We start from the raw sequence: 15,319 nt of genomic DNA on the forward strand, positions 1-15,319 counted from the left end.
TCAGAGTCCAAATTAATGAAGTATACTGAGCATATGGAGATTGGACCTAGATATACCATCAAAATATTCAGGGAGGAAATGAATTTCACAGGAAAACTTTTATTAAAATTTAAATTCTATAGCATAAATCCATATATTCTTCTCCGATACGAGAACATGTAATGCAGATACCAAAGTTTTATTTGTCCTTTCAAAAACAAGAACATCATTGCACTTGACCATAATTTATAAACATGCCGGAATTATCGGCTGATATTCTGTATAATCTGTGTTGTCCCAGAAACCAGATTATAGGGTCAAATCATTTTATTTGCCATAAATATCTGCAGATATGAACACTGAAGCAACTATACTGAATGTTCCTTGCATGAAGGGTCAAAAGTGAGAGAGGCCCAGTAATATTCTGAAGTTCAGCATTTATCAGGTGATCATGCCAACAGTGTAGTATCAGTGCTTGTAGGAAAACAGTAGTGTCCTAATGGAAAGGACACCAAATCATGTGTCATAAAGCTTCCTGACTAGTTCTGCCATTGGCATTGATAAAACACAATGCCGAGGACAGGAAACAAATACAGACTCTGCTTTACTTCAGCCTACCCAGTGAAAAATGGAGATACTGGTGATGCTCACCTGCTGCTGTGAAACAGCGGAGAGCACAAAAACACCCTGCTATTTAAATGCTATTTAAATCACGATGGTACTTCCAATATTTCATCAGCAAGTCACTAGCAATGATCATATTCAAAGCGTATGCCAAAGAACAGATGCTACCACTGAATGGGCAGCATTATCTTTCCTGCGTGGATTGTCTGAAAGTGGCACATTTCCACACTGCACTGTGGAATCATCTTTCTAATAGATAAACTCCTTCTGCAGAAAAATCTGGCAAGCAACCTGTGGCACAGATGGCTCCACTGTGGAGACACAGAACTGTTCATGTCTGGAACACAGGTGTTTCTCGCCCTGAATTTGCTAGCCAACCTGTTGCCCAGCCAGGAGACACATTTCTATTTTCTATGTAAATCAGATGAATCACAGCCATTTCCAGAAATGCAGAAAAGCTGCCCATTATCACCAGTATTAATTATTCTCCTTACTGATTAAAGTCAACATTACCGTAGAGAAACAGACTGATGCTAAAGCCAAAGCTACCTCCTCCTCCTTCCATCTCAGTGTCATTGTTAGTTAAATTACCTTTTCTGGTTTTTACTGTATAGCCATCACTTCAACTCTACACATGCATGCACAAAAACATAGTACCATTCTGTAATCAGATATTCAGCATCAGCTATAAGAGTTAAACCTGGCTGGAAACTGAAAAGAAACATTACCAAATATTCTCCTTTTCAAACAAAATTGTGGCTGATGTCAGACATTGTAAAGTTTACTTGGAAAGTTTAACAAACAAGGAACAAAGAAGCAAAATTTATTTGTGTGGGTGGGTGCAAGACCCATGGCCTCCTACTCCCTGAAGATGTGACTGATATATTCAAATGCCACTTGACGAGTCAAGCTGAGATGTGAATCCAGGTGCCAGCTTTACCACAGGCTCGTCATTACTATCACTTAATGAGGAGATGACCTATGAAAGTTCACAGCAAATGAAATGCAAGCACCTAAAACCATACAGTCTATTCACTGAACATCTTTTGGGTACTTGAGAAGGACCTTAAGATACAGGTAAGCATCTTAAATACTATTGCAGAGCATACTCAGTGCAGAGTTAAGCATCCTTCGAACTATGGGTCCAATACCTAAATCTTGACTGCCCAACCTGGCAGAAACACTTGGACCTCACCTAGCACAAACAGTAACACCATTTAATGGAAAGCTTGGCAACTTTATGGTAGGAAATATCCACAATCAGGCAGATAGGGTAAAGTAGCCAGTATTTTCAGTAGATCATAAGGATTTAAAGTCCAGAGATTTCCTTGACACCAGATTTACAACGGCTGTGTCTTAGCTCTCTTTTTACTGAGGTCTCTACACTATATATGTGGCACACCTGAAACCAGAAGATTCCTGACTTCCACTGCCTGATCTTAGTATCAAAAAGTAAAACTTGCTCTTTCCACAAGTTTCTTCACTGCTGGATCGCATAAGTTACCTCTTGCATTTCTGTTTCTATGCCAATTTCAGTGGGAGCAAGTCCCTTGTTCTGTCTTGAGGAAAATCTAATGATTAGGACACCCTAGTTTGAGATAGGCTGAGACTAAGGCATCTCATACAGAAATAGCAGGTTTTGTATGTCAAAGTAAAGCTTTTAAAATCCATACAAAATGAACAGCAAACACTAAACAAACACCTCGTATGCCAACTATGTATTACTCTTACTAAAAATGAGAACTCTTTAGGTTAGAAATAGATACAAATCTTTAAAAATAAATTTTCACATCATGCTATAGCGAGAAGAGAAAGATGGTACTAGTCACCAGCAGCAAAAAATTAATCCATCCACTTTTATCATTGTATACCACCTAAATTACAAGGCACTCGCTGTTGCTGAGCACTTTGGTTATCTCAAACTTGGTTTACAATCATTAGCTCATCCTCCCTCTGATACCATTTTAGATCTGAGAACATTTTCCTTGCAGCACCCAGATGATAAATTCCATCTGATTCAGCTGTGGCAGTAAAGGTGAATGCACCTGTCATAAATATTCACTGGCTGATTTACACAAAAGACCACTTTATTTGTACAGTTGATGAGAAAAGCCATTGTATAACAAATGGCACTGTTCAAATTCTTATCGAGAAAGCTTTGTAAGTTGAGAGCAGTGATCCTTCCTTACACAATGATGGCTAACATGACAGCAACTATTAATTATGGAAATGCACTGCACACGAGGGAGATGTGCAGCTCTGGCTGGACTCTGACTGTGGCACCACTCTTAAAGCCTTGAGCAAAGCATTCACATTGCTGTGTTTGCGTTTATGTTTATTAACATGCTTAAGGTCTAGACTAAGAAAAACAACAATTTAACATGATGATTCAATAACAGTCCTTCATCCTACTTTAATGGCAGTGGAATTCCCTCTCATTAGTCAGGTTATATGTAATTCAGTGAACCTCCAAAGTGAAAGAAACAAAAAATAAACAAACAAAAACCAAACACCTACTGTGGTGGTTTTATTCAGGTGGGCAGACAAGCTCCACCACAACCGCTCTCTCACTCCCCCTCCTCAAAGGGAAAGGGGGAGAAAATATGACGCGAAGGGCTCAAGGGCTGAGATGAGGACAGGGAGATTGCTCAACAATTATTGTGACGGGCAAAACAGACTCAGAGTAGGGAGACTAGTAAGATTTGTTGCCTATTACTAGCAAGCTAGAGAAGAGAGAAACAAAGGAAAGAAACCAAAAACTCCTTTCCCCCATCCACCCTTTTCTACCTCCTCTATAGGTCTGTCCCGGAACCTGCTCCGGCAGGAGTTCTCCACAGGCCGCAGCCTCCTCCAGGCCACATCCACCTGCTCCACCGGGGGCTCCTCCACGGGCTGCAGCGTGGAGATCTGCTCCGTGTGGGACCCATGGGCTGCAGGGGGACAGCCTGCTCCACCAGGGGCCTCTCCACAGGCCGCAGGAGACTTCTGCTCTGGCGCCTGGAGCACCTCTTCCCCTCCTTCTTCACCAACCTTGGTGTCTAAATGGCTGTTTCTCACTCCTCTCACTCTCCCAGCTGCTGCGTAGCAGCAGATTTTTTTCCCCTTTCTTAAATCTGCTCTCACAGAGGTGCAAACATCATCGCTTATTGGCCCAGCTCTGGTCAGCGGCGGTGCCCTTATCTAACATGAGGAAGCTTCTGGATTCTTCTCACAGAAGCCACCCTGCTACCAAAACCTTGCCACGTAAACCCACAACACCTAACATAGCACTCTCATTGCTTTTTATCCGTATTTGGGAACTGAGCACTAGTTCCAACTCATTATAAATACGTTTAAGCTCAAATGCCTAATTACAGGTGGAATTTATATTATCAAAAATTTGGGAACATAACAAGTAGAGATTGTATTTCTCAGGGAAAACTGAAAATGTATAAATGGTAAGAGTGACTTTCTTCCTCTCTCACTTGCAACTTTCTGAAATTTCACACATACAAAAAAAGGCATAAAATATGTTTCAAATTTCTTAATATAATTCAGTTGAGAAAAAGGAAGAAAAAAAACCACTGTATTGGTTTTTCTAAATGTATTTCCACATCAAACCATAAGAAGAGCATGTAACACTAATTTTGTTGTTTGAAATGAACTATTGTGGCACTACTGAAATGTCTACGAAATCCTTTTTTTAAAGGATCCTCCGACTATGCCATTCACATTAGTTTCTTTTTGTTTCATGGCATACTTCAGTTATTAAAGATTACACTTCAAATAAGGAAAATCAATACAGACAATCTCAAGAAGCCAAACCAATATTGCAGGAGAGATGCTAACTTTCGTAGTTTTCAAATCCTGCAAGACTTAAGTTTCCAACCTTAGTGATGACTGACAAGATTTTTCATTTGAGTTTCTAAGCTTTATAACTGGGAAGAAAGAAAAAAAAAAAAAAGGATAAAATAGATAAATAAAATTGAAGCTAGAACTAATCCTTAAGAGTATCAGCTGCTACCTTAGGTTTTTGAAAATAGAAAGGGAGCCAGATTGTGATCAACCCTCACTCATGGAGGCTGACAAGCCAATAAATTCTACAATCACATACTTTTGACTGTATAACCCGCTTTCTACCTCTTCGATCAAATTCTTTTTGACTACATTAGAGATTTCCAAAAGGCCTCTAGTAGTTTTCATTGAGTAAAACATCTTGCAGAGAAATAAATTTTTCCCATCTGTTGCCTGCAAAGATAACAGCTTAGAACCTAGTGCTGTTTATCTTCAGCATTTACTCTCCTCTTAGACATTATGCCAAACTTGAAAAATTGTACTTATATCCCACACAGCTGTACAACACAGCTCTATGCCTAGATACACACCATTATTTAACAGCAATCTATACTTCTGTGTATGATATACTAGCTCTCCCTGTAGGTGCTCAGAACACCTTGTTGGTTTTCAGAAGTGTGAGGTACCATGCATCTCTGTCCAAGGAAGTGGCAGGGAACAGCAAAGTGACTGTCCTTGCATCCCTTCCTGGTCATAGAATAAACATGACAGTGTGTACGATAATCTTACTCTAGACAAGTTGTTCTCTGACTGAGCATCAATCTGCTCCTCAATAATTTTTTCAGTTGATTAAAAGTTTACTCTATGGGCACAGGAATGCGTTATGAATGGACTGGCAATGTGAAGAACGCAAGCCACAATACAGATAAAAATAAGATTTACAAATACTGCAATGAATCATTTCTAGCCTTTTCCAATTTTTCTTGACCAGTTAAAACTGTGTCAGAGAAATTTTCTTTTCAATTTATGAACCCACCTGACTTTTATTACATCATTATGACTAACTCATGCCTTTTTTCTAATGGTGGTATAATTTCATCAGCATGCAAAATACTCTGATCAAGGGTTTCCTCTTTTGAAAACTGCCCATTTATTTAGCTGCCAAAATATCCACTTACAAGCTCAATTTGAATACTTTTCAAAAGATACTAAAATTGTATTTAAACTTGAAAAACACTTAGCTAATAGCAGTGGAGATCAGTACAAGAATGAGGTACTCAGATAGTCTTCCAAATCCAAATAGTATTACAATGTCACTTTTCTTTTTTGAAGCTTGCAGTCAGCACGTACCCAAATGAAATCTCACACATCTGCAAAACCTCTAGGTAACATATCATTTAGGGAGACATTACACAGATATTAGGAAAACATCTACAGTTCGATTTTGAGCTCAGCACTGAAATTCTAGAAACAAAAACTTGATCTTCCTTTCTTATTAACACAACACAGAAAGTGCTTAGGTCAAGCCTTTGAGAGTCAGATTTATTCCATCTTAAAGGAAATCAACTTGATCAAATAATAATCCTTTCTTAGCTTTCTACATATTCACTCATAGCTCCTGGAATGTGTTTCCCCAACTATTATCAAGGTAAAAAGCAAGAGCATGGCTAATGTTCCACTGGAGAAATATTACAGAGTAATTCAATTAACTCAAAAGTTAAATAATTTTAGGGACAACCAAAATATATATTCGATTTCCAGTGGTATGTCAAACAGCAAATGCAAAATATTACACGAGTTCTCACAAACAGCTGCCAACTTGCAATGTAATTGACACATTACAGTTACATGGATGAAAAATACATGTTCCTTTCCTTATCTGGATGACATAATACATACTAATCCAAAAAGAAAAAAGTTCAATAAGAAGCTTGAATTAATTATATGTTTATTGAGGCACAGTGAAGTAAATGAGTACAGGATCTTGGCAAAGAGCCAGATGAGTAATAAACAGTTTTAAGACTGTCTGGAGACAGACTTGAGAATATTATAGTCATCAGGCAGCTGAAAACAGCCTCAGGGTAATTATGAGCATTTGCAATCGATTAAGGAGAGTGTGATTCTTTTATGAATCTTTATTAAACTTGCATTAAAACTTTAAATGATTTGAAAATGTTATGGTTGCAAGCACATCTTTGTCTGTGGTCATCATTTATTTCTTTCTGGAAAACGTTTATGCAGGCAAGTGACAATGAAATTATTTGCTTTATAGGTTCTCAAAGGAGATACTTGGAATCCAGGGCCCATACCTGCAGGTGGACTTCAGCGCAGAATATCATCCCTTTAACAACCTTCTCTGCACCCAGCTCAGCCTTCCCCATTCCTTTTTCGGGATCTTTAAAGAACTGTACTCCCATGCTATCCCACTGCACCCAATTTAATAAATTGGGCTGGGATCAACCAGCCTGCTTGGGCAGGGTTGGGGGGAATGCTCTCGTTTAAATTCACAGTTTCACAGAGCTCTTTATTTAGGCGAGCATCCTCAGTATCTACAGATCTTACTGCTCTCCTCCCTGAGCTTGTTTTTTATTTTGGGACTTTCCCCCAAATCCTCTATCAGACTGAGCTTGAGACATCTTTTTACTCATGTGAGCAGGCACCTCACTGTGCCCTCCCCAGTGCACAAATAATCTGAACCCCCTGCATATGCTGAGGACTAAGAGGATAAATCCATATGGAAGTTTCTGTGAGAGCTTCCTCTAAGTCTTTTCTGCTGCTAACCTCCTTCCTTTCCTTCCAGCAGTTTTCAATTATTTCTTCAACCTCCACTTGCTACAGGACTGCCTCCTTTAACCTCCCTCACACAGTAAATCTGCCTCATAGCAGCCCTATTTTTTTTTTCTTTGCAGAAGTTAAAATTAAATTACCACCTTAGTGACTGGTAAATATCCACTGCCAAATATACGCAGTTAATATGATGTAAATCAATGACAATGCTTGAATATTGAAGGTACACTGGGTAGAAAAACATAAGGTTAGGCCAGAAATTTGGACGGAGAAGTGGGTTTCAAAACTTTTTTCTTGCATATAAAATACAGAAAGATTTTAAAATATTACTACCACTACAAAAAAAGAGAATAGGAAATAAGGCAAAATTAATTCCCAAGAAACAATCTTATTCCCCTAACCTTTCTAGATAAAGTGCAGAATCTTTCTATCTGCTTTGGCACTAACAAAACATTAAAAATAAATGTTTTCAAACAGCTAGACTTTCTCACTTTTATCTTAGAAATGTGGAGATACCTACACTGTAAATTGCACAAAATTCACAATTATGTTCTTGCAGTGATTGACTGGTTTCTTCATAAAAAATTTACTACTATAGGAAAGTATCTACATATTCCTGGAATATACAGTGAGCTGTAAACTGCCTGAAGAGCAAGACTTGAATAGAAAAAGCTTGCCCCTTGTTGATACACCACACAAATAAAAAAAAATAAAAAATCAACGATATGCTAGTATTCTGGGTAAATTACTCTGCTCATATAGCCTGGGTGCTCACATTCAGATCTCAAACAATTATTTCATTTGTTTCCCTCTGTGATTTAACACCTTGAATGTGTAAGAGTCTTTTTCAGGTTAATATTTAGGAACTGGCCATAGCAGATGCATGTCTGTAGTGAGCCAGGATTTGCATTATTTACTGTTACAAACTCAATGTGGACTTGAGAGTATAAAATAAGGATGTAACAACTTGATCAAAATATTTACAGATGTCAGTGGCTCTTCTCACAAATCTAAACTTAATGATTTCCAGAGGTATAAGTTATACACTTAAATTATCTTCTCTGAAAGTGCCTTTACTGAAAAGGCTGTTGATGGTCCTAGGGATGAGTCCAGAGGCTAAATCTCTCTGTCCATTCCCTACATTTGAAAGAGGGAGATGCAGAGCTACCTTCTGCAGCACAGTGATCCTACCACTTGAGATGAGCAGTTAGAACTAAAAGAGTAGAAGCTAATATGGCTGCTTAAATGAAGTAAAAATGGCTTGTACATACTGTGTAGACAGTAATTTTAATAGCAGGTTGAGAAAGACATCAATCTACTGGAGAATTTTGTTGCATTTCATTCCACTTAGTCTTTAACTGTGAAAAAAACCCTGTCTTTAATGGTATTTGCAGAAGCACATGATTGTCCTGGAACACTTTTAATATCCTCATATGAAATTTTTTTAAACAAAATCAGATTTCATGTTCTGGGCAGGCCTTTATCTTGTTTTACTTCAAGGAACAATACATTCTGAATAGAAGGGGACTAACTGCACTAAATTCACTGGAATTTGATCTAGATCATCCCAAGCAGACAGCAAGAATGTGGGGAAAGAGACTCAACTCATTCTGAGTTTTACAAGTTTATCTGAGGTTATACGCTAAAGGCAAAGATACAATTGTAATAAATGAAATACAAATAAACTCCACCTAAGCCTGCTTAAGGTAAAATGTTCTCTTTTTCATCTCTTCTCTCACTTACTATGCTTCTGCATTAGCCCTTCATTTGTTACTGGCAAGACTCTATCCCAGACAAAGGACAAAGGCTTTACTAAATTCTTTTAGTTAGCTTAACTATGTAAAGTAGAGACATATTTATTTTTACTGTTATCAAGAGGTATGCATGTGTGTGTTTAAATAACCAACCTAACTAGAATTTTACTTGAAAAAAATATCTATCAGTTAAAAAATTAGGTGTCAATTATTCCAGAAATGCATTTCTGCATGCCTTCTGTAACATCCAGCTGGCTATGAGTTACTGAAATAATTGCTTCCTCCAAAGACTGACTTTCTCTGTTGGTAAAGGCACTTTTAAGTGTACTTGAATCTTCTAGCATTTAGCTGGAAGAAGTGTTAAAATGTTAAAACTGAATATACTTGTCTACTGCTATTCAAAAAGAATCTGGCATTTTTACAAAAGGATAACATCCAGCAAATAACACTCTGCCCTGCAGAAAGACACATTTCCAGCTATAAATAATACTCTAACTCCCTGATAGTGAAAAAGAATCTACGACAGACTGCAAGATAAAAATCAAAAGCAATTCAATTCATAGGATTAAGGAACTACAATATTTATATATTGACACACAAATCAGCCTCTTTTAAAGGTGCAAGGGATCTGGTTTATCACAGTTACTTACTTTGGACATGAGCATAATTTTACTCTAGGAAAATTTACTGTAAATATGAAACACATTTTTTTCATATATCAAAAATATTACTGGAAATAATTTCAGCAATACAACTAAAGTATTTTGTAATAAATTGTTAAATCGAATCACTGAGAAATGATTTCTTAATGAAACTCTTCTTGTTGCCAGAACCAAGCCAACAGCATGTTCACATTTTCTAACTCATAAAAAGGTAGGAACAATGAGAAAAATTAAAGGATTAACACATCAAATCTATATTCCCATTACTTCTCAAGTGCTATTTAGTGCTATGGAGACATCATTTAATGTTACGCTTTCTACCTTGAAAAGGAAAGATCACTATATGCAAAAAAAAAAAAAAAAAAAAAACAACTGGGGCAAGAAATAGGTCTGTTTGCACAAGTGTCAGTTCTGCAGAGGACTGAATGATATATTTAGCTTTAAATAAATGAACAATATCTTCCTTATCATAAGATTTGAATTTAATCCTAATGCAAGTGTTGGTCTCCCACCTACTTTAATATTTAATACTAAATGTTACATTAAAATGTTTAATAGTAACTGCTGCAAGCAGTTGAGGGGAGCAAAGCTTCCATCGAGCACTCAAGTCTAGGTCTGTATGAGCTGAAAGAAAAAAAATCAGGTATTGCAGCAGATCCTCTCAGGCAAGGTGAGGAATGGGACTGGTGGCTTCTGCAGGGAACTGCAACCACACTTTGCTGTGCTGATACATCGACCACTGGGACGCTTCACCCCCAGGGCCTCTGTCCTGTATCTGCATGCCTAGTCTTGATTTCTTTCTAAAACAGGCACAGAAGCCAGCATTTCCTTACCCAAGCTCTTTCAGGGTTCTTGGACCAACTGGCTTTTATAAAACCTAAACTGATCCTGGGCTTGCTTATTTATTTATTTATTTTTAGTATTTCATATCTATAGACCCATCCCAACAACTTACTTTCTTAAACATCACAGTCACTGAATAATTAGAGTTGGATGGGATTTCAGAAGGTCATGTAGTCCAACCTCCTGCTCAAAGCAGAGTGAACACTGAATTCAGATGTCTCCACACTATAATCCATTAACAAGTGATTCCAGCTCCTCATTTTATGCCCTTGCTTTCCATCCCACCCATTGTGAAAGCCCCTCTTTGGTCAATACAGAACCTGTGAAGAAAAACTGTGGCCTGCTAACATACTGGAAATGCTTTGAATATATCAGTAAAATAGCAGGAAAAGGGGAGAAAAATGACACAATTTGTTAAGATTTATAATAAGCTCCTGGCAAGATTGCTCACTAGGGACCGCTATGAAAATAGTATCATCCCAGGTACGAGGAAAACTACTGCCATAGATTAAAAACTGGCTAGGAGAATTAAGAACAGGTGAAATAGTATGTCAAGCCTAATGATTTCACCTGAAACACAGTAGTGAGGAATTACAGAGACATTACACTATCAGAAAGAAAGAGACAGAGAACAAGTCTCATAGTAACGAGAATAACAAGAGGCCTTGAGTTAGAGATGGTAATCTGAAACTTCTGCTCTCTTGTTCCTTATTAAAAAGGGAGGAGGAGATATTCAATGAAATAGTAATGTAAGAATGTATAAAGAGACTGAAGGAAGCATAATGAGAATATAGAAACTGCTTGTTGCCTTAGGATGGCTTTTCAAATCAGGGAGTTAGCACAATTTAAAAAAACATTTGCCTTTGCACAGATAACAACCCTACATAGAGTTACACATTAAATTAAAACAAATTGTATTTAATATGTTTCTATTCACAGTATTGGATCCCAACCACGAAAAAGAAAGTCCAAGAAAAACAGAAAAAAAAACAAAACAAAACAATAAGCCCCACAAATAATTGGAGGGGAGGCAGCAGACTGCTTAGTCTATACTAAATACAGATTTTTTTTGCACCTTTTCCTGATGTACATGACCGTAGTCCCTAATTAGAGTCAGTTTACCAATCTGTCTAGTCTGACACCGAGGTGATCGGCTCCGGGGCAGACACGCTCTGCAGTGGAGCAGGTGATCGTGGCGGGCAGGGGGTTCCATGCATCGAGGCAGCCGAGGGAGCTGCCAGGACCCGGCAGCCCTCGCAAGGGTGGCAGACAAATGTGGGCAGAGCCAGGAGCACCCCCCATCTGTCTGACAAAGGCAGCCCCTCGGGAGCGTGAACGATCAGGAGGTCAACACGCCAGGGTGCTCAGGAAGGATGCTGAAGCTTGGCCAGCTTGAACAGGGAGTGATGGTATCCACCTGTTAGAAGGCCGTGGCCTCCGGGAGCTCAGCACCCACTGCGACCAATGCAGCCTCCCAGACAGAGCTCCGAGGGGAACATGCTGCCACTGAGGTTTTTCAATATTCAGTAGATTTTTCAATATTTCAATATAATATTTTTCAGTGGTCTTGAGAATCCAGAGAGAGGTCCCAGTTAACTAGAAATGGACAAATGTGGTCCCAATTTTCAAGAAGAGCAAGAAGGAAGATCCTGGCAATTACAGGCCTGTCAGTCTCACTTCAGTGCCTGGTAAAATTATGGAGATTATTCTAGGACGTATTGAAAAACACAGGACAATGCAGTCATTGGTCAGAGCCAACATGGGTTCACTAGGGGAAGGTCATACTTAACAAACTTAATTTCCTTCTACAACAAGATCACCCAGCTAGCTAGCTGACCAAAGGAAGGCAGTCGATGTAATCTTTCTGGATTTCAGTAATGCTTTCAATAATATCTCTCACAGTATCCTTCTGGACAAAATGAGCAGAACACAGTTAGATAAAAGCATAATAAGATGGGTGAATAATTGGCTGACAGGTCGGGCCCAAAGGGTTTTTGTAAATGGGGTTATATCATGCTGGTGACCTGTCACTAGTGGGGTTCCCCAGCACTCCATTTTAGGACCAGTCCTCTTCAATGTTTTCATATACGATTTGGATGAAGGACTTGAAGGTTTTCTGAGCAAGTTTGCGGATGATACCAAACTGGGGGAAGCTGTTGACTCTGCCAAGGGTGGTGAGACCTTGCTGAGAGATCTGGACAAATTGGAGAGCTGGGCAATCACCAACAATATGAAGTTTAACAAGAGCAAGTGCTGAATTCTGCACCTGGGAAGGGGCAACCCTGGTTATACGTACAGACGGAGGGACGAGATGCTGGGGAGCAGCCCTGCAGAAAGGGATCTGAGGGTTCTGGTCAACAGCAAGCTGAACATGAGCCAGCAGTGTGCCTTGGTGGCCAGGAGGGCCAGCCGTACCCAGGGGTGCATCAAGAATGGCACTGCTAGCTGGACAAGGGAAGGGATTGTCCCACCCTGCTCTGCACTGGTGTGGCTGTGCCTTGAGCACTGTGTGCAGTTTGGGGCACCACAGTATAAGAAAGATACTAAGCTGTTAGAGGGTGTCCAAAGGAGGGCAACAAAGATGGTAGAAGGTCTAGAGGGGAAGATGTATGAGGAAGTCACTTGGATTGTTCAGCCTGGAGAAGAGCAGACTGAGGGGAGGCCTCATGGCGGCCTGCAGCTCCCTCACAAGAGGAGCAGACGCTGAGCTCTGCTCTCTGGGGACAGCGACAGGACCCGAGGGAACAGCTTGAAGCTGCAACAGGGGAGGTTCAGACAGGATATCGAGAAAAGGTTCTTCACTGAGAGGGTGGTTGGGCACTGGAACGGGCTCTCCAGGGAAGTGGTCATGGCACCAAGTCTGCTGGAGTTTAAGAAGCGTTTGGACAACACTCTCAGATACATGGTCTGATTTTTGGGTGGTCCTTTGGGGACCCAGGAGCTGGACTCGATGATCCTTGTGGATCTCATCCAACTCAGCTATTCTATGATTCTATAAACACAGCATTTCTTGTAGTCTACTGAAGTCAGAAAAGCATAGAAGATGGTGGGAAGACTTACTATTCCTCTCATGTCACATCTGGGGAAGATGCATCACTAAATTAGCTACTGGTCTGAAACTTACTCCTTGCAGGCAGACATTTGCATTACATAACACAAACCGTAACAGGATTTGTACCCAGAAATCAAGGACAGAATGACATGGGTCTGAACTGCATTCTCAAATTAAAAAGAATGAAACTCGAGTGATTTAAAACTAGTGTTTATGAATACAATTATTTAAAAAAATCATTAAAGTTTGATTTTTAAAACAAATACATGCAAAAAGATATCTTATCTGGCACAACTACGTTCGTCTTCAAAGACACACTGGTACTTAGATGCATAAAACAAAAATACTCTCTTCTGCAAGCTTTTTGGTTTGTGTGCATGTTCCTGATCTATGGCTGGTGCTTTTAGGTGCTGCTTTGTTATAAATAGGAATTCTCCTATTCATCATTTTTTATATTTCTAATTTAAGAATTTATTATGTAGCCAAGGAACAAAATTCAATAACACCTGACCTGAATGAACCAGTTATTATGCACAGCAAATCGCTGAAGTGAGCTTTTTTCAACAACTTGAAGATTTAACTTTGAAAATAAAGTTTTGAAATGTTCATCCAAACAAGTCATGATTACTTATGAATAATGGATGTGTCTGAAGAAAACCAGTCTGGTTTCAAAGCAATTTTCCATAGAAAAAGATCATAAAATTAGTTAGATAACACATCTATTCTACAGCAATCTGTCTAGCTCTCCTCTCAGCAATAGAAGATATTTGGACTGAACTTGGCTGAATCACCAAGCTGGATGGCACAGTCTAACTTGTGATGCCATCGTCTGTGTCTCACTTACTCTATTACACAGCCACTGTCAATTCAGCACATTTCAGGAACACTGAATGCACTTAAAAAAGAAGGAACATTGTCTTCTCCAGCCCTCCTCTTCATGTGCTTTGCTCTACAGTAGCTCTCTCTACAAGTTTCACATTTAGAAATAGCAGCTTGTTCTTGCTGAGGTCTCTGTCCTACATTCACTGTTGCCTCAGCTTCTGACCATCAAATGTAAGCCCATAAAACACAAGAGATTCACCACACAAGAAATAATTCTACAGAATGTAAAATCTTACATGTTATCTCTTGAACTGTCACCTTGTATTTTCATATACTCCAAAAAACAAGAAAACATGCTAAAATTTTTACACTTCAAACACCAGCAGAATAGAAAGCCAGGTAAGCTCTCCATTTATCAGCTAACTCTAACAAAGATGTCATCAAATAAACTTGTAAACACTGATGGATTTTAGAAATAGATTTCTCTGAGGTAATGTGAAATGCTGAGAGAACCATAAATGTGTAGAAGCAAAACATTCTAGTAGAAGACAAAGATGTAGTGTGACTGCTTTCTGTGGTATTATGGATTTGACAGAAATTGCCCGGCTAATGCTTACCATAGTCATTATCATAAAAAATGATGAATTTCTGCCAGGCATATTCCGTGATCACCCTCAAGATGACATCATTCAAGTAGACAGGAGGGCGGACAGATAGCGTGTAGTCATCATTGCGGTTGCTCCTGGTGAGCCCGCAGCCGCTCCTTGGTGTTCCTGCCGTCGAGCGCTGGATGAAGAGGTGAGGGATGTGCATGGCATCTGCCAGTGACTGCAGGGATCCCGCTGATGTGCAGCCAATGGAGCTCACAAGGGCCAGGATGCCTTGGTTCATCAAGTCACAGGCTGTAAGAAAACACAGAGGTATTCAAGATGATGAGCGCAGTTCAGTGCATAGGGCCTATTTTTGCCGTTGAAATGCAGACACTGGGCAGTTTTAACCAAGTGAAATGCGGATAAAATTTT

The 15,319-nt window shown here is 39.3% G+C and overlaps 1 protein-coding gene across 13 annotated transcripts in view; it reads right to left on the reverse strand.

Annotated features, from left to right (window-relative positions):
• The window catches only part of GRID2 (glutamate ionotropic receptor delta type subunit 2), an 800,504-nt gene that overhangs the window by 303,979 nt on the left and 481,206 nt on the right, over positions 1 to 15,319 (reverse strand). For all 13 annotated transcript variants that reach the window (XM_080592187.1, XM_080592186.1, XM_080592181.1 and 10 more), the window contains one exon: positions 14,915 to 15,199. In XM_080592187.1, the coding sequence (XP_080448313.1) occupies positions 14,915 to 15,199 (285 nt within the window). The remainder of the gene's footprint in view (positions 1 to 14,914; positions 15,200 to 15,319) is intronic.

This window comes from Anser brachyrhynchus (assembly GCF_964034855.1).
Source record: "Anser brachyrhynchus genome assembly, chromosome: 4".
Classification (NCBI taxonomy): domain Eukaryota; kingdom Metazoa; phylum Chordata; class Aves; order Anseriformes; family Anatidae; genus Anser; species Anser brachyrhynchus.